This window comes from Balaenoptera musculus, chromosome 16 (genome assembly GCF_009873245.2).
Source record: "Balaenoptera musculus isolate JJ_BM4_2016_0621 chromosome 16, mBalMus1.pri.v3, whole genome shotgun sequence".
In the NCBI taxonomy this organism is placed as follows: Eukaryota; Metazoa; Chordata; class Mammalia; order Artiodactyla; family Balaenopteridae; genus Balaenoptera; species Balaenoptera musculus.
The window spans coordinates 27,852,702-27,872,653 of record NC_045800.1 but is presented as its reverse complement, the minus strand read 5'-3'; the positions used below and the strand labels follow the sequence as shown (position 1 = coordinate 27,872,653).

Here is a 19,952-nt window from a genome sequence, read left to right as displayed (position 1 = left end):
ATTCTGAAGAGTTATTATTCATTTTGCTTCTGGTTTTAAGACAAAAAATGGCATTATAGTTTAAATATGCACATATTTTGAAGTAGACTTCAACTGTGACCTTGACAAGTTTATTAACATCAGTTTTCTAATCTACACACAAACATTCACAGATATAAAGGGCCTAGCCTAATGCCATGCGCACAGCAGGGTATAAGGTACTAGCTCTCTCTTGGTCAATGGCTGCAAAAACAGGACATAAGGGATTCTTCAGAAGCCAGCCTTAAATCCTCTCACTGTGATTTGAGATCACTATTATCAATTTGGATTTAAGAAATGAAGATCCAGTAAAATCTGAAGACTCTCGGGTTTCAGAGATGTCAGCTGGATCAGAATTAGGAGACTCACAGTCACTGCCCCTCACAGTGGACATCAAAAAGAAACAGGCAGCTCTTCTTTATCCTAAGCAAAAGCTTTGGCGTCAGCTTCCCCTTTGGTGGGCTCCATCTGTCTCCCGTGAACCAAACCAGAAGGAAGAACCACCTCTACTGGGGTCAGTCCAAACCCGGGGACTGGAGTAGGTGGAGCAACTCTTCACTGTGTTAGCCGCTAGGCTGGGGCAGGATCCTGGACCTCTCGAGGGCGCAGCCCGCCCAGCGTTGTCGGTTTGTTGGTGAACGGATGCCACTGGCCCTGGATGCTAGGGCTGTCCGTGTGGAAGGGCTTGCGGATGCGGATCACGTCCAAGCCCGACTGGTCCGCCAGCTTCTGCACCAGCGTGGCGATCTCCTCGACCGACTTGCAGTGGATGCTCTCCTCGCGCACAGACCCGTTAACTGGCCGAAGGGAGGTGGGGATAAGAGGAAGCGGGTCAGGGGTCACACGAGCGGCAGGCAAGCGGGCCGAGCCCCACGACGCCTCCCTCCAGCCCTCGTCCGGCCCCACTCACGGTATTCGGCCACTACTCTGGGCACGCAGCACGGCCGTGGGTTCACGTATATTACGACCCCGGGGTTCCTGCGGGCGAAGTCGGTCACCTCCCGTTCTACGAACTCCCTGAGGGACCGGAGAAGGGTGAGCAAGGTGACCCCCTGACCCGGGGAAACCTCGGCCTGGAGTCGCACCTCCGCGCCCTTCCCCGGCTCACCTGGCGCCGCGGGACGAGGGCGCGTCACGGCTGAGGCTAAAACTGAGACGCTGCAGCTGCTGCACGTAGCGACCCAGCCCGTTGTGCAGGACACTGGTCAGGAAGCGGCTCACGCTCCCGCGCGCCGTCATGGCCGCAGCTCCGAAGCCGTCGAGCCCGGCCTCGCGGTATGGGGGCGGGACTAACCCGAGGCTTCCTCTTCCGGGAACACTGGCGCCGCGGCAGTTTTGTTTCCGAGGTTGTGGCTAGTGGCGCGAGTGACCCATGTTGCAGGCGACAGGGGCAAGACGAGAGTGGTGACTCGGGGCCGGGGTCAGGAGCGGCGGAGCTCATAGCAGTGGAGCCGAGAAAGCCACGCGGCGGTGGCGCGGCGGGCGTCCCTCTGAGCGCGGAGCTCGGCGGGAGCGAAGGAGTGGCGCTCAGGTTGCCTGATGTCCCCTTGAGTGAAGGAGCGGCGGAGCGGTCCTCTAGCAGGGGACCCAGAGGAGAGGGACTACGGAAGGGACGCAGGCGGCCGCAGAGATGAGGACGACGAGGAGGGGCAGTGGAGGGGCGGTAGTGGCGAGGAGATGATCGAGAAAAACCGCATCGGCGACGGGCGGCGCGGAGGGGAGGCGGCGGGGGGAGCAGCTGTGGAGGACCTCAGAGGTAGGGAACCGGCCAAAGGGACGCGGACGTGAAAGGGCCGTGTCCTCTGGCATAGATGTGAGGTGGCAATGTAGAGGGGCTGAAGAGGATTCAGAGGGAGAAGAGAGCTGCGTGCAGGATCCTTAGGGTCTGACCTAGTAGTGAAGGCACCCGAACCGGGCACCTAAGGCATTTCAAGCAGTGACTTCCCCCGCTTGACTAGGAATGTGGGTCCTCCTCCGAAGTGGGTACCCCCTTCGTATCCTGCTGCCACTGCGTGGGCCGTGGATGGGGTGGAGGGCCCTGCCACGAAGCTTGGCCCTGGGCCCTCCTCGCAGACGGTACAGGAAGGAGGCTCTCGCCGCCTTGGAGGTACCAGTGTTGCCTGTAACTGCAACTGAAATCCGGCAATATTTGCGGGCCCATGGGATCCCCTTCCAGGATGGGCACAGCTGCGTGCGGGCACCTAGTCCCTTTGTGGGGGCCTCGAAGCTCAAGGACGAGACTGGTGCTGCCACTTCCTTCAGCCTCTTCATTGACAAGACCACAGGTCGCTTTCTCTGCATGACCAGCCTAGCAGAGGGAAGCTGGGAAGACTTCCAGGCCAGCGTGGAGGGGCAAGGGGATGGGGCCCGAGAAGGGGTCCTGCTTAGTGAGGCCCCAGAAGCTGAGGACAGTGAGGAGGTCCAGAGGATCTGGGACCGAGCCGTACCTCTCTGGGAGCTGCCTGAAGCAGAGGAGGCCCAGCTGGCTCGCGTGATGTTTGGCCTCACCAAAGTGACAGATGACACACTCAAGCGTTTCAGTGTGCGCTATCTGCGGCCTGCTCGCAGCCTTGTCTTTCCTTGGTTCTCCCCTGGAGGTTTGGCATTACGAGGCCTGAAGCTACTAGGGGCCAAAGGCCAGGGTGACAGAGTGCACTATGTGGAGACCACCATTCCCCAGCCTGGTGCCTTCCACAACCTGTTTGGGTTACCACTGATCAGTCGTCGAGATGTTGAGGTGGTGCTGACGAGTCGTGAGCTGGACAGCCTGGCCCTGAGCCAGTCCACAGGGCTGCCCACCCTTGCCCTACCCCGAGGGACAGCCTGCTTACCCCCTGCCTTGCTTCCTTACCTCGAACAGTTCCGACGCATTGTGCTCTGGCTGGGGGATGACCTTCGGTCCTGGGAAGCTGCCAAGTTGTTCGCCCGAAAACTGAACCCCAAACGATGCTCCTTGGTGCGGCCTGGGGACCAGCAGCCCTCTCCCCTGGAGGCTCTGAACCAAGGCTTAAATCTTTCTCGTATTCTGCGTACTGCCCTGCCTGCCTGGCACAAGTCTATCGTGTCTTTCCGGCAGCTTCGGGAGGAGGTGCTAGGAGAACTATCAAATGTGGAGCAGGCAGCTGGTGTTCGCTGGAGCCGCTTCCCCGACCTCAATCGTCTCTTGAAGGGACATCGGAAGGGCGAGCTGACGGTCTTCACAGGTGACCGTTTGGGAAATCACTGCTTGGGCAGGTTTGGGGGCAGAGGGTCAGATGACTGAAGCATGTGGGTTTGGGCTACAGTAAATGTTGAAGAGGCGCCTTCCCCTCCCAACTTTGAAGGCTCCGTGCGTGTCTTGGTTTCAAGGGTAGGGCTTTACTCCTCACCCGGGTCTGTGTTCAACCCCCCATGCAGGGCCGACAGGCAGTGGAAAGACAACATTCATCAGTGAATATGCCCTGGATTTGTGTACCCAGGGAGTGAACACGCTATGGGGTAGCTTTGAGATCAGCAACGTGAGACTAGCCCGGGTCATGCTGACACAGTTCGCTGTGGGGCGACTGGAAGAGCAACTGGACAAATATGACGAGTGGGCCGACCGCTTTGAGGACCTGCCCCTCTATTTCATGACTTTTCATGGGCAACAGAGCATCAGGTGAGATTCCCAGGCCTGGAGCTTTCAAAGAATAGGAGGGTGGGAGAACAGACTCGCAGCAGAGTTTTCTGACTGCCACGGTCTGGAGATTACTTGTAACTGACTCTTGAATTCATTGTCTCTTCCTCTTCCCAGGACTGTAATAGACACAATGCAACATGCAGTCTACGTGTATGACATTTGTCATGTGGTTATCGACAATCTGCAGTTCATGATGGGTCATGAGCAGCTGTCCACAGACAGGTGACATCCTCCTCTTGTCTAGCTGTAACCCACTTAAACACACATCTTCTCAGGCAGCTGGCCTTTGGGCAGACACACTGTACTCTTGCTTCCTGACATATGTGCAGGAACATACCATCCCATATGTATTTCTGTCTTTGTAGAGGTGTGGGGTGTGGCAGTGGGAAGTATGGACAGGGACTTAAGTGTGAGTCCTTGGGTAGAGGGAAGTAGAGTGAGGTTGTGGTGGTTTGCGGGGAGATGTGAACGAATCAGGAGTATGTGTTTGTTCTTGTCCTTCTGTGTCTGGTAACCTCTTTGTTGGGTAGGATTGCAGCTCAAGACTATATCATCGGGGCTTTTCGGAAGTTTGCCACAGACAGTAGCTGCCATGTGACACTGGTCATTCACCCCCGGAAGGAAGATGATGATAAAGAACTACAGACAGCATCCATTTTTGGCTCAGCCAAAGTAAGTGGGCTTTAGAGGAGCTCAAGCTATGGAAAGTAGAGGGGGCAGGTGTGACCAGGGACAGCCCTCATTCGGCCTTAAATCATCTTGACTGTCCATCTGGAACAGGCAGGAGGCAGCTTGCCTCTGGGGCCATGACATGAGGAACACATGTGCTAGAATACAAAGGCTGATAATGGTTAGTCCTTTGCCCTCCTTGACCTCCAGGAACTCACATATTCTATGGGGAAAAGAGGGAGACAGTGAGGGACTTCCCTGGCGGTCTGGTGGTTAAGACTCCGTGCTTCCAATGCAGGGGGTGTGGGTTCGATCCCTGATCAGGGAACTTAGATAGGATACGCCACGTGGCACAGCCAAAAAAAAAAACGGGGAAAAAAGGAGACAGTGATTACAACTCAGTATGATAAGAGCTTTGATAGGCAGCACAGGTATTGGGAGAAAAGAGAAAAGGCATCTGAGTCAGCCTGGGGGGAGACTTCCTAGAAGACGTGTCAACAGAGGTTGGGTTGGGTTTTGTCAGACAATAGGTGTTAAATAAGCAAATAAGTGGGGGGCCTTCTGGGCAGCGGGACCAGCCGGATCCTGGAGCTTCCAGTGGTACACTGAGTGCCTATTACACGCCAGGCCTGGGCTGGGCACGGGGAATACAGGGCAAGGAACACAAACTATGTGCCACAATGGAACAGACATGGAACTGGGGAAGAGAATAACACAGAAGTGGAAAGATGGTAGTGCCTTTTTTATTTACAGGGATCAAGAATGGTCTCTCTGATGAAGTGTAACATTTAGACCAGGACCTAAATGATAAGGAGCTCGGGTTGAGTGAGCTGTGGAGCCAGAAGTGTTAGCAGCAGAGGGAACAGCGTGTACACAATCTGGGACAGCAAAAGGGTTGTCAGGGAACTAAAAGACTCAAGTGGCCCCAGCATTCTGGTCAGTAGTTCAAAGAGCTTTGGTGATGGGGGAAGTACTTTTCCCTTCCCCCATTCTTGATATTCCTCCCTGCACCTTCAACCTGCCTTTGTGCTTCTCTTATATGTCTTCTCACTGCTTCTTCCTCCTTCTGCCCCTTTTCCACCAGGCAAGCCAGGAAGCGGACAATGTTCTGATCCTGCAGGACAGGAGGCTGGTAACTGGGCCAGGGAAACGGTATCTACAGGTGTCCAAGAACCGCTTTGATGGAGACGTAGGTGTCTTCCCACTTGAATTCAACAAGAGCTCTCTCACCTTCTCCATACCACCAAAGAGCAAGGCCCGGCTCAAGAAGATCAAGGATGACAATGGGCTAGTGGCCAAAAAGCCCTCTTCTGGCAAAAAGGGGGCTGTGCCCCAGATCTCTGAGACTCACTCTGACCAGGTCCCCAACCCCAACAAGCCAGACTTCTCCAAGCCTTCAAGGTGAAGGCATTGCAGAGCTGGACGCTGAAACGAGCCTGCCAGGACAGGCTGGGTTAGAGACTCTTTCTTAGTCCTCTGCTAGGGCTGCCTCTGTCCTGTAGTTGTGAGCTATGGGCCCTTCTCAATCTGAGGGGCCTAGCCTAGGGCAGGGTTTCATTGCAAGAGAATTCAATTTAGCAAACATTTGAGAACCTCCTGTGTGCCAGGTTTTGTTCTACATCCTGCGAATATAGCACTGACAAAACAGATGAGGTCCCTGCTTCCACAGAACCTGTAATGTGGTAGAAGAGACAAGATAAGCAATGAACAAATACATACAAAACATAGTTTTAGATAGTGAAAAATGCTCTAAAGGAAAAAACAGTACAGTAATGTGATAATGCTTACAGGCTAGTTTAGATTATGATCTGAAAAGGTGTCTCTGAGCAGAGGACATTTGAGCTGGGGCCTCTGAAGAACTAGGATTGAGCCATGTGAACATCTGGAAAAAGGAATCCAGGCAGAGGGAAAAGTAAATACAGAGGCCCTGAGGTGGGAATGAGCAAGTTGAGGTAAAAGCAGTGGGGTCAGGCCCCCTGAACCTGGAGGGGAATAGGGCACTTCTTGCCAAAACTCCAGCCCAGGCTTTCAGAGCCAAGGGGTGACATGGTGGATACCAATCTCCTCTGCTCCCCACTCTGGAGCCTACCCTGAGGTGGTGCTTACTACCATTGGATCTAGGTGCTCAGCCCTTATAATACCAGGGACAGCCACAAAGGTGGAAGCCTGGAAGAGAGCCATGGAAGGGAGCTGTGAGCCCAGGGTGCCTGCCACCTAGACACTCATTCCATGGTATGCTGCCTTGGACTGCTGGAGTGGCTGCAATCATGACTTTTTGTAGAGCCTTTTCCAGTTTTACTGAAAAAAGTTTCCATTGCCTTTGTTTCTGTGCTTTTTCTTATTTGACCACTAGGTGTCACCCCAGTCTTTAACTGGATTTTCCTCTCACTTTGACTTGGGAGCAGATAGGTCCCCTCCCCCACCCTGTCTGAGCTGCGCACTCCCAAGAAAGCAGGGGTATTAAAGGGTCTTCATGAATGCACACCCTTATATCTCTTTGTGGCCTAGGGAAGACTGGATGGTGCTTCTTTATCTCTGTCTTCCCTGAGGATCTCCATGTGATCCCTGGCAGAGGTGTGGGTCACTGGGCCCCATGCCTAAGGCTTTGCCTGACCAGCTGTCCCTCTGTGACATGAGCCACTCACTGACCTCTCATCGTGGACCAAGCTCAGCATATTCTTATCTGGCCACCCCCCAGTACATTTCCCTCCTCTTGTACCCTCTCAGCTTTTCTCTTATGTTAGTGTGTGTCAGAACTGGGGCTCTTGTTTAAAAATGCAGAACCTATTTTTTTAACATCTTTATTGGAGTATAATTGCTTTACAATGGTGTGTTAGTTTCTGCTGTATGACAAAGTGAATCAGCTATATGTATACATATATTCCCATATCTCCCTCTTGCATCTCCCTCCCACCCTCCCTATCGCACCCCTCTAAGTGGTCACAAAGCACCGAGCTGATCTCCCTGTGCTATGTGGCTGCTTCCCTCTAGCTAGCTATTTTACATTTGGTAGTGTATGTGTGTCCATGCCACTCTCTCACTTTGTTCCAGCTTACCCTTCCCCCTCCCTGTGTCCTCAGGTCCATTCTCTACGTCTGCATCTTTATTCCTGTCCTGCCCCTAGGTTCTTCAGAACCTTTTTTTTTTTTAGATTCCATATATATGTGTTAGCATACGGTACTTGTTTTTCTCTTTCTGACTTACTTCACTCTGTATGACAGTCTCTAGGTCCATCCACCTCACTACAAATAACTCTTATTTCATTTCTTTTTATGGCTGAAGGAATCGTCATTTTTAAGAAACCCTGCCGGAGATTGTAAGATAACTTACCCAGAGACCTGTCAGAAATATTGCTAAGGGACTTACCTGGTGGTCCAGTGGCTAAGGCTCTGGTGCTTCCAATGCAGGGGGCCCGGGTTCAATCCCTGGTGAGGGAACTAGATCCCACATGCCGCAATTAAAAAAAAGAGATCCCACCTGCTGCAGCTAAGACCCAGTGCAGCCAAATAAATAAATATTTTAAAAAAGAAAGAAAGAAATCTGCTTCTAATGAAAAAAAATTTTTTAAAGAAATATTGCTAAATGGTGACACTTTCCCATCTCACTTTCTCTGATATCCTAAAGTCTGTTTCCCTTTAGATTTGCCTGCAAGCGTGATGAGGACGCAAGATGTTCTAAGGGGGCTGGGGAGAAGCCTTTTGTAAAGGGTGGTGGGGCCAGTGGGGTTCCTGCTTCCTGAAAGCAGGGCTGCTTTATCAAGGTTTCCCTGTCAACCTAAGAGGGGGCTCTGGAACCCTGTGGAATGGTCTGGGGTCTCTGGTCTGTGGTGTGTGAAAACTGTGGCTACAGTTGTCTCCTGAAACACCCTGGAGCAAAGCTGTTCTCTGGGGGGAGGGAGGGGGGACCTCCTCCAGGGCCTCCCTTCTTGGGGGTCTCTCCCAGACTGGCTGGAGCCAGGCCTCCTAATCCTGCAGTAATCATTCCCAGCCGCTGGCTGGTCTAGGCCTCATCCAGGGTCTATAACGTTGAACATCAGCCATGCCTTCCAGAGGCACACCACCAGGTCAGTCCTACCTATAAGGATGTGGGTTCCATATTCTGGTCTCCCTAGGATGCCTGGTGTGTTCTCAGGAAATCCTTTAGGGATTTCCATTAGGGGACTTTTGTGAGGTCTCCGTGTGAATTGGGGTTAGAGGGATAGATACACACGTGCCTGTCTTGCCCCACCCTCCTAGCAGATACCCCCCACACTGCACAAACCAGAATGGGGGGGAGGGGAAGCTAATGCTCCCCCAGCCCCACCCCCTATACAAACACATTCCATTCCACACCTGCCTTGAACTCCTCACATCAAAATTAGCCCAAAGGGTGTTCAGGAGTCCCTGGAGCCTAGAAAGCAGTAGTTAATCCCTGGGTCCTGTGTAAGATCCCTGGGAGTCACTGTCCCTGTACGTAGCCAGAGTGAATTGAGGCAAATTGCCTGTGCCCAGCTGGACATTAAGAATCTTCCTGAGAGCTGAGGAAGAGCCTGGCCCAGCAGAGTCCAGCTGGATTTGCAGCCTTGTCCTCAGATTCATTGTCACACTCGCCTGTGAGGGGCAGCCTTGGTCCTCCATCCGTTTACTGGGAATGGGTTTGAGAAGGGACTAAACTCACAGGACTCCTGCTGCCCAAGTACTCAGGCTGCAAATATGGCCCAGATACCTGTAGACATCACAGGCTGCCTTGAGTGCCATGGAGGGTGGGAGCCCTCGGTGCCTCCCTGCAATACAGGTTAACTTCCTGTTTGTGCCTGTGGGTGGAACTTTATGAGCCTGAGAGAAACCTGGCCATACTCCGTAGGGGCCAGAACTGGCAAGCCTGCTCACCTGGGCAGACACCTACTCCAGGGGAGGGGGAGACGCTGGTTCTGCTCGGGCAGCCCCAGCCCCGAGGTGTGTGTGAGGAAGGGCGGGGTCTGTTTTGGTGAAACCCGAGCCTTCTTTGTCTGATTCCCAGGGGTTTCCCCTGTGTCTGGGGGGTGGGCTGAGAGTGGACCAGGGTGGGCTCCCTACAAAGCAGAGGAGGGTGGCAGTAAAGCCCTATAGCCACTTGGTTAGGGCAGCCAGGTAGCTTAGCTTGGCTGTCGCGCCACTGGCCCCTTCGTAAGTCAAAAACCAAATCCAGTAAGCTGTGAAGTCAGAGGCCAGAGGGGCAGTCTTGGGCCACCGTTGAGCCACAGCTGGGCTGGGTACTGGGTCGGCTGTTGAGGGGGTGCTGCGCAGACCACTCCCCTGCCGGGGTCGGGGGCGCGGCCTTAGCCGCCCCGCCCCGCTCCACCAAGCCCGGGCGGGCGGGCGCTGGGAATCCGCAGCCCGGAGCGGGCTTGGGAGCCGGCGAGTCTGCGGCAAGGAGCTACCGGCTCTGGAGCAGGAGCCGGGCGGAAGCTGGAACGGCGGTGCAGGTGGCGCTGGGTGAGTGAGTGGTGGGGCCGCGGAGGTGCAGGAACTCTCGCCTGCCGCACACCCCCGCCCCGGAGCGAACTTTCCCGATCTGGGGAAGCTGGGGATTGGGGTTGAGGAGGGGGGTCCCCGGTCCGGGGGCCGCAGGCCAGGAGTCTGAACAGGGACCCTACACAGAAACTCACACTGACGGGCCCACACACGCGTGCACACAGACACACGCGTACTGGAGACACACGAACACACGTGCATTCCGGGGCGGACGCGCCCAGTGAGTTAACGCTAGTAGTCCGTGGAGCAGCGCCACTGGCCCGCGAGGACTCCCAGCGGGCAGGGCGCGCTGCTGTCGCGTACTTGAGGGGGGTGGGAGAAAAGGGCCGCCCAGTGACCGCGGATGGGGGCGGGCCGGGTGGGACACCTCCGGAGGTTCCTGCTTCCCTGCAGCCCGCAGGTGAAGACTAAGACGTAAACAGGCGCTGAGCACGTGATCGCCTCGCGCACCAGCGGGCTGTGCTCCCCCGACCCCAGCCTCGGGGCGGGAACCTCCCTCCGCGGTACTAAGCAAGTTTGCCAGATACCTTGCCGGACTGTATTTCATTCTCCTGGAGGTGATAAGCCCTCCCCCAGGAATGGGAACACAGCGCCCCCTGGAGTTGGGGTAGCGCAGGAGGACCAGAGACTGTTGCGCTGGGGTGGGGTTACCTGGGTTCCTCGTCTTCCTTCTCCGGAACATGGTGCCCCCATCCCTGAAAGTATCCCTGAAGGGGGTGCTATTCTGGATGGCAGTGTACAGCAGCCCCCGCCCGGTCCTCCAGCCCAGGGAACAGCTGCGGGAGCGCCTGTGGGTCCCCTTCCTACTACCACTCCTCCTTGCAGAACTGGGAGCTCCTACCCCCAAAGTAGTAGCAGGAGGCCCACTCATGCAAGAGTGGGAGTCCCCCTTCCCCAGAGGATGCATGAGCGTACACATCCCCTCAATACCAGAGTGGGCCTATCTCCCTCTGGTAGAAGGGAGGACGGCCCCCCTGCCCCCAGGGAATGAGGTAGTGGGCAGTGGCCCTCGGCTTCCCTCCCTGCCCCACCCCCCGCCCTCTACACACACGCTGAGCCCAGCTGCTGCCTGAGCTTCTGGGCAGGCTGCCAGAAAGGGGAGGAGGCTCCTGGTGTCCCAGGAGGCTGGGATCAGGGTAAGGCCAGCAGAGGGGGTCTCCACGGGGGGGTGCGGCTCAGTCTGTTCTTGTGAGGCAGAGGGTCTAGGGTGAGCCTGAGGGTGGCTGGGCTATGTTTCCCTTTCCAGGGAAAAAGAAAGAAAAACAACCCTTTCCATAGAGCTAAAAATAGAGCTGAGAGCCGGCCAGGGCTGTGGCCTGGAAGGGGGGGAATGCTCCTTCCTGGGGTAGAGGAGCTCTGGCGGGCCTTGGCCCTGGGGGGCGGGGTTAGGGGGCAGGAGGCTGTCCTTGCCCAGGGGTGCGGGCATCAGCTGACCTGACTAGGTCACAGAGACCCCTACGGGCAAGTCTACGTGTTAAAATGTTTGTGAAATACAACGTGTATGTCTAAGTAGTTGTCTTTGTGACTGTGAATAAGACTGTCAGTGTGAAAAATGCTTAGGAGGCGAAGTGTATTTAAGATTGTGACTGGGTGCGAAGGAACTCGAGCTGCGAAAGCTTGTGCACAACTAGGCGTGTGACACCGAGTGTACCTCTGTGAGTTGGCCTGAAGATTATGGAAAGAAGGGACATGGAACCTTGTGATGGACGAGACAGACGGTGTGATTGTGGCTGTGTGAGACTGAATGTGGGAAAGATCGTGTGGGTGTTAAGACAGTGTTGTTTGCCAGAGGGTGAGAATATCCCTGACTCTGAGAAGTCAGTGGAATGTTGTCGGCTGTGAGGCTCGTGTAGGCTTGGCCTGTAAGTTTGGACCAGCTCACCCCAGTGACTTTTGGGGGCCCAGGGGCTGCCTCTCGAGCAATGACCTCTCTCTTAGCAAATAACTCGTAGGGAAAGTTGGGGAGCACAGAGCCGCGCTCGGGGAAGGCCTGGGCTCTCGTGGGAGAGGGCACAGTGCTGGGGAGTCGGGTAGGGACCCCCCAAGGGGGGTCTTGGGGGTGACTGGGCGTGTTCTCCGAATAGGCCGCTAGGTGGCGCCGCCTCCGCAATCCAAGCGTGCCTCCTCCAACCCGCTGCGGGTGGGGCAAGCACCCACCAAACCTCGGCCCCCGACTTGTGCTGGGGCGCAAGGCCCAGAGTGGGGGGCAGCTGACCCTCGGCCTCCCTCTCTGGACTCCGAAGCCGGAGAGTGTGTCGAGGGCGGGGCGGGGTTGGCATCGACTAGAGGAGCGGAGGGGGAAGGGCGGCCGCCGCGGCGCCTGGTCCTTTGTGCTCGAACAATGATCAGCAGCCGCTGGCCCCGGGGCTCGTGTAGGGGTACAGGGTGACCCGCCGCCGCCTAGTCCTGAGCCGACCGAGCCCCCAGACACACAACCACCACGCCTCGGAGGCAGGGAACCTGAGTCCCGCTGCGTAGCCCCTGCGTGCGTGCGCCTCGCCGGACACGCGTGACGCGGGGGACCTACGCTTATCCGCGCCCCGGGGGCGGGGTCGCCCCTCGGACCCTCCCCCGCGCTGCACCGCCCACTTGGGCCGGGCGGGGCCTGGGCCGGGCCGGGCCAGGGGCTCCCCGGAGGCGGGGCCGGGCCGGACCGGGCCGCTCCGAGTAGCGGCGCGCGGGCTGGATCCGGGCGGCGCGCCTGTGGAGCGCTGGGGGCGGCCCGGGGCTGAGCATGGAGCAGCGCGGTGGAGGTGAGGGGGGGCCGGGGCTGGGAGGCGACCTGGGGGTGACCCCAACTTATGCACGGCGGAGGTCCCGTGGGGAGGCGGCATTCCACAGCTGCCCCCACTTTATGGAAGCGGCGGGGGTCGGAGGGGGGGATGGATTCCGGAGGGTGGATTGGGGGCTCCCGGCTTCCGGTCTCGGAATGGGAACTCGTGATTCCAGACTTGATCCCGCTGGATGGTCTTTGGAGTTTGGTGAGGGGGAGACTTTCCTGAACTCTTCTGCCCCCAAAACAGGTCTGTGGGAGCTCGGACCTAGGCCAGACCTCCCTCGGACCCCGGCTGGACCCAGCCCTCAGCAGTCCCCACTGGGCAGGGGGAGTGTGTGCTGTGCCGGAGCGGTTTCTCAAGGATGTTGGGGAGAGCTAGGGGTTCCCTGCCTACAGCCACAAACGCACTTCTCAAAATGGAGCCTCCACTTGCCCCTCCTTCTCTCTCGGGCTCCAAGAGCAGGAGACTGGCTGGCTGGGCCTGGCTTTCCAGACGCCTGGCGCTGGCTCCCTGGGTGTCTGGCTCTCAGGGCCCAGTTCAGTGTCTCTTCTGGGTTTAGGGGCTCCTGGCTCACTGGGTCTGCCTGACCCTGGGGCCTCTCTCAGTCTTTGTCTCTTGTCTTCTGGGTCCCTGTCTGAATCTCTCTGTCTCCTCCCCTCAGTTTCCACTTTCTCTGTGCTCACAGAAGTGGGGAAAGGGAGACAGAGATGCCAGCCCCCATGGCCCCCTAAGAAGCCCCTTACCCACTGTTTCCTCCAGGCCCTGGAGTGGTCTGGGCAAGGGCAGAGGAGGGGGTGTTCCATTGGCTTTGCTCAGGGCTGGCGCTTGTGGGGTGGACTCAGCCCCTGCCCCTGCTCCGTGGACACCAGTCACCCCCACCCCCAGCTCCCAGCTCCTCCTTCCTCAGTCTGGACACCTCCCTGGTTCTCCAGATCTTCTGACTTGAGCGGGGAGGGGGAGTGGGGGCGGACTTAACGGAACACACGTAAGAATGAAGGAGAGCAGATCAAGCAAAGACTCGTGTATCTCTCCTCTCCCCACAATCCAGTGAGTGACAAAAACCAGGCTCCCACTCACCAGTTGGCCCTGCGTGCCATCCAGGCTCTCACCCTCTCTCTCACATACTCCCATGCACACACGGTGCTCTATACACACTTGTGCACCCTCATTTCCTACTCACACACTTGTGTAAGATACATAAACTCATGTATATATGAATGGACATCTAACCAAATATATTCTCTCACATAGTCACAGTCATACACCACAAGTTCACTTATGTATGCATTTGTAACTTTCACATACTTTCTGAGACACCCTATTTACACACACACTCTTTTGTAAGATATGCACATATGAGTTCACATACATATGCATGTATATCTGAATGTACTAATGCATCTATCCAAACATATATACTCACACATTCATTCATGATGTTTTCAAACACAGTGCTCAGATTCATGCTCTTGTGCACACAGTTTCACACGCACAAATAAGTAAGATGCATACACTCCTACTCCTACGCAATTCTCTGTCCACTTCTTGGCTCCCGTTCTGCATGATGACTTAAGCAGATGCCTGAGTCCTGGTCTTCAGCCTCAGGACTGGGGAGGGAGTTCCGGGTGGAGACTTGCTGTCCCCTTCCGGGAAGGAGCAGGGCCTGGGGAGGTGGAGCCCTCTTCCCTGGGCTCCAGGGAAATGAGATCTTGGAGCAGCTGCCAGAGGTGATGGTAGAGCTTCTATCCTCATCCCCTTGGGGTTACTCTGGGGAATGTCCAAAGCTAGAAGGTTTCACAGGGGTTGGCAGTGGGTCTGTGTAGGCTTCTTTAGGCCTGACTGATTGGGTGTGGTGAGGCTAGTTGTCATGGAAACAGGCATGAGCCTGCATCCACCTCTTGGAGGCAGGAGACCCCAGAGGGTACCTATGGGCTCCATAAGAGCTCTGAGTTCTTGTTTGACCAGCTCCACCCTTGCCGCCTGTCTGTTTGGGAGAAACTGAGGCCCAGCTTGGGGAGGCTGGGCACTGCCTGGCCTTAGCTCTTTGTTTCCTAATTACCATCTGAGTTGCTGACTGCACCCCTGAGGTTGCCCAGACTGCCTCTAATGAGGCCACCTGTCCCAGGGGACCAAGCACTGGTGCTGGGAGCTGGTAGAGAGGGCTCCCTCCCTAACTTGAGTCCTGGCCTCTGTGGGGCCCCATTCCTTCATCATCCCTGCTTGGTAGATTCAGTCCTCAGCCCTGTTCAGACCAGAATTGGGCAGTGGACTGGGGCCCAGGGATAATTGAGGTTCTTGCCAAGACTCGGAGGGGATGCATTGGGGGGAGGGTATCAGTGCTTGTTACTGATGTCAGGGGGCTGTTTGACCTGGGACAAAGGACCAGGAGGGACTCGAGACCCTATATAGGGAGGGAGCTCAAGATGGAGAGACTGACACCACTGCCCTGCTCACAGGTTTCCCTGGAGGCCCTTGGCCAGGCCTGAGCCTCTGCTGCCATGGCCATTGTGCAGACGCTGCCAGTGCCACTGGAGCCCGCTCCTGAGGCCGCCACTGCCCCACAAGCTCCAGCCATGGGCAGCGTGAGCAGCCTCATCTCAGGCCGGCCCTGCCCTGGGGGGCCGGCTCCTCCCCGCCATCACGGTCCCCCTGGGCCCACCTTCTTCCGCCAGCAGGATGGGCTGCTGCAGGGTGGCTATGAGGCACAGGAGCCGCTGTGCCCAGCTGTGCCCCCCAGGAAGGCTGTCCCTGGCACCAACTTTACCTACGTCAATGAAGACTTCCGGACAGAGTCACCCCCCAGTCCAAGCAGTGACATCGAAGATGCCCGAGAGCAGCGGGCACGCAATGCCCATCTCCGCGGTCCCCCACCAAAGCTCATCCCTGTCTCCGGAAAGCTGGAGAAGGTGAGGACCAGCCCTTCCTTTGGGGCCTGGGTGGAATCAGGGGTTCCCTGGAGAAGCTGAAATTAGGAGACCTATTTAGAGGAAGGAGTGTGGGCTCCAGATTCACCAGACCTGGGTTCTCATCCCAACTCTGCCTCATTCTGGTTGTATGACCTCAGGGAAGTCATTTAACGTTTCTGAGTCTCAGTTCCTATATCTGTAAAATGGAGGTAATAGGTCAACTCTTATAGGATTGTTGGGAGAATTACATTTAATAATGTGCGTAAAGTGTTTAGCCTAGTGCCTGGCATGTAATATGTACTCGATAAATGTTAGCTGCTTAGAAATACTGTTTTATACTTAAAACAGTGTGTTTGAATTTGAGCAAGGCCTATAATTCTGCTGAGACTCCATTTCCTCATCTGTGTATGAGATAGTGATAATATTTTGCTTGTATGGCTGTTGTAATGATCTGAGAGGAACGTTTTAAATTGCTTGACGTAAAGCTGACACTCAGGAGGCCCTCAGCCCGTGGTAGCAATTGTTATTAATGTATGGGGATTGGGGACCCCGGATGGGAGGGCAGGGGGTATGATAAGGGCTTTGAAAGATTGGGCGGCCTTATCCCCATTGTCAAGTGGCACCTCATTTCAGAACATGGAGAAAATTGTGATCCGCCCAACAGCCTTCAAGCCAGTGCTGCCCAAACCTCGAGGGGCACCATCCCTACCTAGCTTCCTGGGTCCTCGGGCCACCGGACTGTCAGGGAGCCAAGGCAGCCTAACGCAGCTGTTTGGGGGCCCTGCCTCCTCCTCCTCCTCCTCCTCCTCCTCGGCTACCGACAAACCCCTGACACTGAGTGGCTGGGCCAGCAGCTGTCCATCGGGGACTCTATCCGACTCCGGCCGAAACTCACTGTCCAGCTTGCCCACTTACAGCACCGGGGGTGCAGAGCCAGTCACCAACTCCCCAGGCGGGCACCTGCCTTCCCACGGCCCTGGGCGGGGGGCACTGCCTGGGCCAGCCCGAGGGGCCCCCACTGGGCCCTCCCACTCAGACAGCGGCCGATCTTCCTCCAGCAAGAGCACAGGCTCCCTGGGGGGCCGCGTGGCCGGGGGGCTCTTGGGCAGCGGTCCCCGGGCCTCCCCTGACAGCAGCTCTTGTGGGGAACGCTCCCCGCCACCGCCTCCACCCCCTCCACCTCCTTCGGACGAGGCCCTGCTGCATTGTGTCCTGGAAGGAAAGCTCCGAGACCGGGAGGCAGAGCTGCAGCAGCTGCGGGACAGTCTGGACGAGAGCGAGGTGACCATGTGCCGGGTGTGGTCAGTGGCAGTGACGGGGGTGGCATGGCAGGACATCCACAGGTGCTGGGAATACAAGAAGCATTTCTGTCTGTGCTGAGGGGCAGGTGTCGGGCTGTTGCGCTGTGACCTCATCCCCACCCCAGCTGTCTGGCTTACACTGTAGAGTGGTTGACACAGCACCACCATTTACTGTCCTTCAGACTTGAGCAAGTTACTTAGTTGTACTGAGCCTCAGTTTCCTCATCTGTAAATGGGGATATTCCTGGCCTCAGGGTTATCATGAAGATTAAGTAGGGTGAAGGGTGTAAAGTGCTTAGACTAATGCCTGGCACCTGGGAAGTGCCACGTAAGTGCCTGCTATTATTATTGTTGTGTCGCTTTTCATAAAAATAGTTGCTACTGTTGGTATTGTAATTATTGTAATTATTGAATGGAATCTACCTTCCCTGAGCCCAGGACGGGGGCCAGGGCAGTCGGTGATTGGGGAGCTGCGGGTGGCCAGGGCTTGAGGTTTGGGGGAGCCACCAGGACCCAGGCCTGCCCTCTCGCCCGTAGGTGTACGAGGAACGGCAGCGGCACTGGCAGCGCGAGCGCGAGGCCCTGCGAGAGGACGGCGCGGCCCAGGCACAGCGGGCGCAGCGGGCCCAACAGCTGCTGCAGCTTCAGGTGTTCCAGCTGCAGCAGGAGAAGCGGCAGCTGCAGGATGACTTTGCACAGCTGCTGCAGGAACGTGAGCAGCTGGAGCGGCGCTGCGCCACCTTCGAGCGGGAGCAGCGGGAGCTCGGGCCACGGCTGGAGGAGACCAAGTGGGAGGTGGGCCAGACCAGGATGGGCAGGGAGCAGGGCCTTTGGCAGGGGGGTGGAGGTGGGGGTGGGGAGTGGGTAAGCCTTGAAAGGAGGGGCCCAGCCACACCCCCTCACCTGCCACCCCCAGAGGGCCTCCCCTTCCTCACCTTTGTGAGATGAGGCTCCCCCTTTGACCTCCCTTTCTGGGTGAGGGTCTTCTTGGGCCTCCACATTTGGTCTCCTCATTGGTCTGGTCTAAGTGCTCATGTAGCCAGTAACATTCCCATCCACTGCCTTCCCGCCATACTAAGAATGAGAATGTAGTGCTTGCTGCTCAACAGGCACTGTTCTAAGCATGTAATGTAGAGTGTATCCTCTAATCCTCGTAACAACCCTGTGAAGTGGGTGCTGTTAATATCCTCATTTTATAGGTGAGGAAAGTGAGACCCAGAAAGGCTAGAGCCAGAGATCACACCTAGTCAGTGGCTGAGCTGAGATCTGAACCCAGGCAGTCTGGCTCCAGTGTCTCTGCTTTTCACCAAGATACTGTAGTGCCTCTCAACTGGAAATGTGGGCACTGCCCTCAGTTGCTTCCACTCCTACCAAACCCGCCACCACCCAGTCCCCAGGGCGCTACTGCTTCGTGATGGTTTAAAGACCCCAGCTTTGAAAGCAAAAGATCTGGGTCTATATTCCACTGTAGCCAATTAATAGCTGTCTCATTATACCCATCTGTAAAATGGGTATAATCAAACCACCTCTCCCCAAATGCCCAGCATGATGTCAGGGCCTGACACCCTGGGAGAACACTTCTCATCATCCTTTTTGACTATCTCCCACCCCCAGGTGTGCCAGAAGTCAGGCGAGATCTCCCTCCTGAAGCAGCAACTGAAGGAATCTCAGGCAGAGCTGGTGCAGAAGGGCAGCGAGCTGGTGGCACTACGAGTGGCACTGCGGGAAGCCCGGGCGGCGCTGCGGGTCAGTGAGGGCCGGGCGCGGGGCCTCCAGGAGGCGGCCCGAACACGGGAGCTGGAGCTGGAGGCCTGTTCCCAGGAGCTGCAGCGGCACCGCCAGGAGGCTGAGCGGCTGCGGGAGAAAGCTGGGCAGTTGGACACCGAGGCGGCCGGACTCCGGGAACCCCCTGTGCCTCCTGCCACTGCTGACCCATTCCTCCTGGCAGAGAGTGATGAGGCCAAGGCACAGCGGGCAGCAGCCGGGGTTGGGGGCAGCCTGCGGGCCCAGGTGGAGCGGCTCCGGGTGGAGCTACAGCGGGAGCGGCGGCGAGGCGAGGAGCAGCGGGACAGCTTCGAGGAGGAGCGGCTGGCCTGGCAGGCGGAGAAGGAGCAGGTGATCCGCTACCAGAAGCAGCTGCAGCACAACTACATCCAGATGTACCGACGCAACCGGCAGCTGGAGCAGGAGCTGCAGCAGCTCAGCCTGGAGCTGGAGGCCCGGGAACTCGCGGACCTGGGCCTGGCGGAGCCAGCTCCCTGCATCTGCCTGGAGGAGATCACTGCCACCGAAATCTAGGGCCTTGGCATCCAGCTCTGCGGGGAGGTCTACTGAATGCAGATGGTAGCCTCAGATCCACTGAGGGCCCCGAAGTCTGAGGGCCCCGGGGCCACTTGTCCCCTGGGATCCAGGCCTCTGGGCCTCTGTCAAGGACTTGGGGCTGCCCTATGACTTGGATGAGCAAGATCAGACTCCTTGAAGGTTCCTCTGTTCACTGTCACCAGAGGCTCCTACTCACTCAACCTATTTCACTCACCAACTACTGCCATTGCCACTCTGCCAACCCCGTTCACCCCCAGCGCTCCAGCCCACCCGGCCAGGGGGCTGGGAAGAGGAAGGGGCTCTCTCATCTCCACATTCTCCCCATCACACAGCCAGAGCGAGCCAAACAGCGCCAGCTGCTCCAGATGTGCCTGCCCCCAGCCTGCCCATTTTGGGGGACAGGGCTGGGAGTGGGGTCTGATCCCCAGGTTCCAGCTCTGCAGCCTCTCTCCTGGGGTAAGGGGGCTATAGTCAGACCAAAGGAAGAACTCAGAAATGTCTTGTTTATTTGTATTTGTGACCAAGTGGCCCCTCCCCGACACCCAGGTTTATGGCCTTGTTTTCACTTGTATATTTTTCACATTGTAAATTTCTTGTACAAACCCAAAGAAAAAAATTAAAAAAAATTTTTTTGTTTTTAGAAAAAGATGAGTGTGCTGGATAAAGATTACGGGCACTTGTTTGACCCCCACGCCCTCTTTACTTGCTGGCTATTCCCCTACCCCTCCTGGAGGGCTTCGGGGGAGAGAGGGTGATGGGGGAGGGGCAGATCCAGCAGAAAATCTGAGGTCCTAGTGGACCACAACATG

General features: G+C 56.7%; 3 protein-coding genes across 8 annotated transcripts; 2 read left to right on the top strand and 1 right to left on the bottom strand.

Annotated features, from left to right (window-relative positions):
• Nucleotides 1-88: 88 nt before the first annotated feature.
• Nucleotides 89-1,323, bottom strand: MRPL43 (mitochondrial ribosomal protein L43). Its single transcript, XM_036828300.1, has 3 exons — nucleotides 1,127-1,323; nucleotides 929-1,035; nucleotides 89-815 (listed from the first exon to the last, which is right to left on the bottom strand). The coding sequence occupies exons 1-3, from the start codon at nucleotides 1,255-1,257 to the stop codon at nucleotides 589-591; spliced, it is 465 nt and encodes a 154-aa protein (XP_036684195.1). The 5' UTR covers nucleotides 1,258-1,323; the 3' UTR covers nucleotides 89-588.
• An 11-nt stretch (nucleotides 1,324-1,334) lies between these two features.
• Nucleotides 1,335-7,226, top strand: TWNK (twinkle mtDNA helicase). Of its 3 annotated transcripts, none has more exons than XR_005016787.1 (6): nucleotides 1,335-3,221; nucleotides 3,415-3,655; nucleotides 3,791-3,898; nucleotides 4,207-4,348; nucleotides 5,099-5,281; nucleotides 5,430-5,571. XR_005016787.1 is itself a non-coding variant. In XM_036828299.1 (6 exons), exons 3-6 carry the CDS (start codon nucleotides 3,534-3,536, stop codon nucleotides 5,748-5,750), a joined length of 693 nt encoding a protein of 230 aa, XP_036684194.1. In that variant the 5' UTR covers nucleotides 1,763-1,774; nucleotides 3,095-3,221; nucleotides 3,415-3,533; the 3' UTR covers nucleotides 5,751-7,226. The 3 variants fall into 3 exon arrangements, 2 of the variants coding, with proteins under 2 accessions (XP_036684193.1, XP_036684194.1); XM_036828299.1 differs by lacking the exon at nucleotides 5,099-5,281 and having other exon boundaries at nucleotides 1,763-1,774; nucleotides 3,095-3,221; nucleotides 5,430-7,226; XM_036828298.1 differs by lacking the exon at nucleotides 5,099-5,281 and having other exon boundaries at nucleotides 1,336-3,221; nucleotides 5,430-7,226.
• Nucleotides 7,227-9,662: 2,436 nt separating this feature from the next.
• LZTS2 (leucine zipper tumor suppressor 2) lies at nucleotides 9,663-19,828 on the top strand. 4 transcript variants are annotated; one of them, XM_036828733.1, is made up of 5 exons: nucleotides 9,663-9,798; nucleotides 15,071-15,520; nucleotides 16,154-16,801; nucleotides 17,359-17,616; nucleotides 18,436-19,828. In XM_036828733.1, the coding sequence occupies exons 2-5, from the start codon at nucleotides 15,113-15,115 to the stop codon at nucleotides 19,117-19,119; spliced, it is 1,998 nt and encodes a 665-aa protein (XP_036684628.1). In that variant the 5' UTR covers nucleotides 9,663-9,798; nucleotides 15,071-15,112; the 3' UTR covers nucleotides 19,120-19,828. The 4 variants fall into 4 exon arrangements, with proteins under 4 accessions (XP_036684628.1, XP_036684629.1, XP_036684630.1 ...); XM_036828734.1 differs by lacking the exon at nucleotides 9,663-9,798 and adding an exon at nucleotides 10,954-10,973; XM_036828732.1 differs by lacking the exon at nucleotides 9,663-9,798 and adding an exon at nucleotides 12,450-12,590.
• Nucleotides 19,829-19,952: the final 124 nt, after the last annotated feature.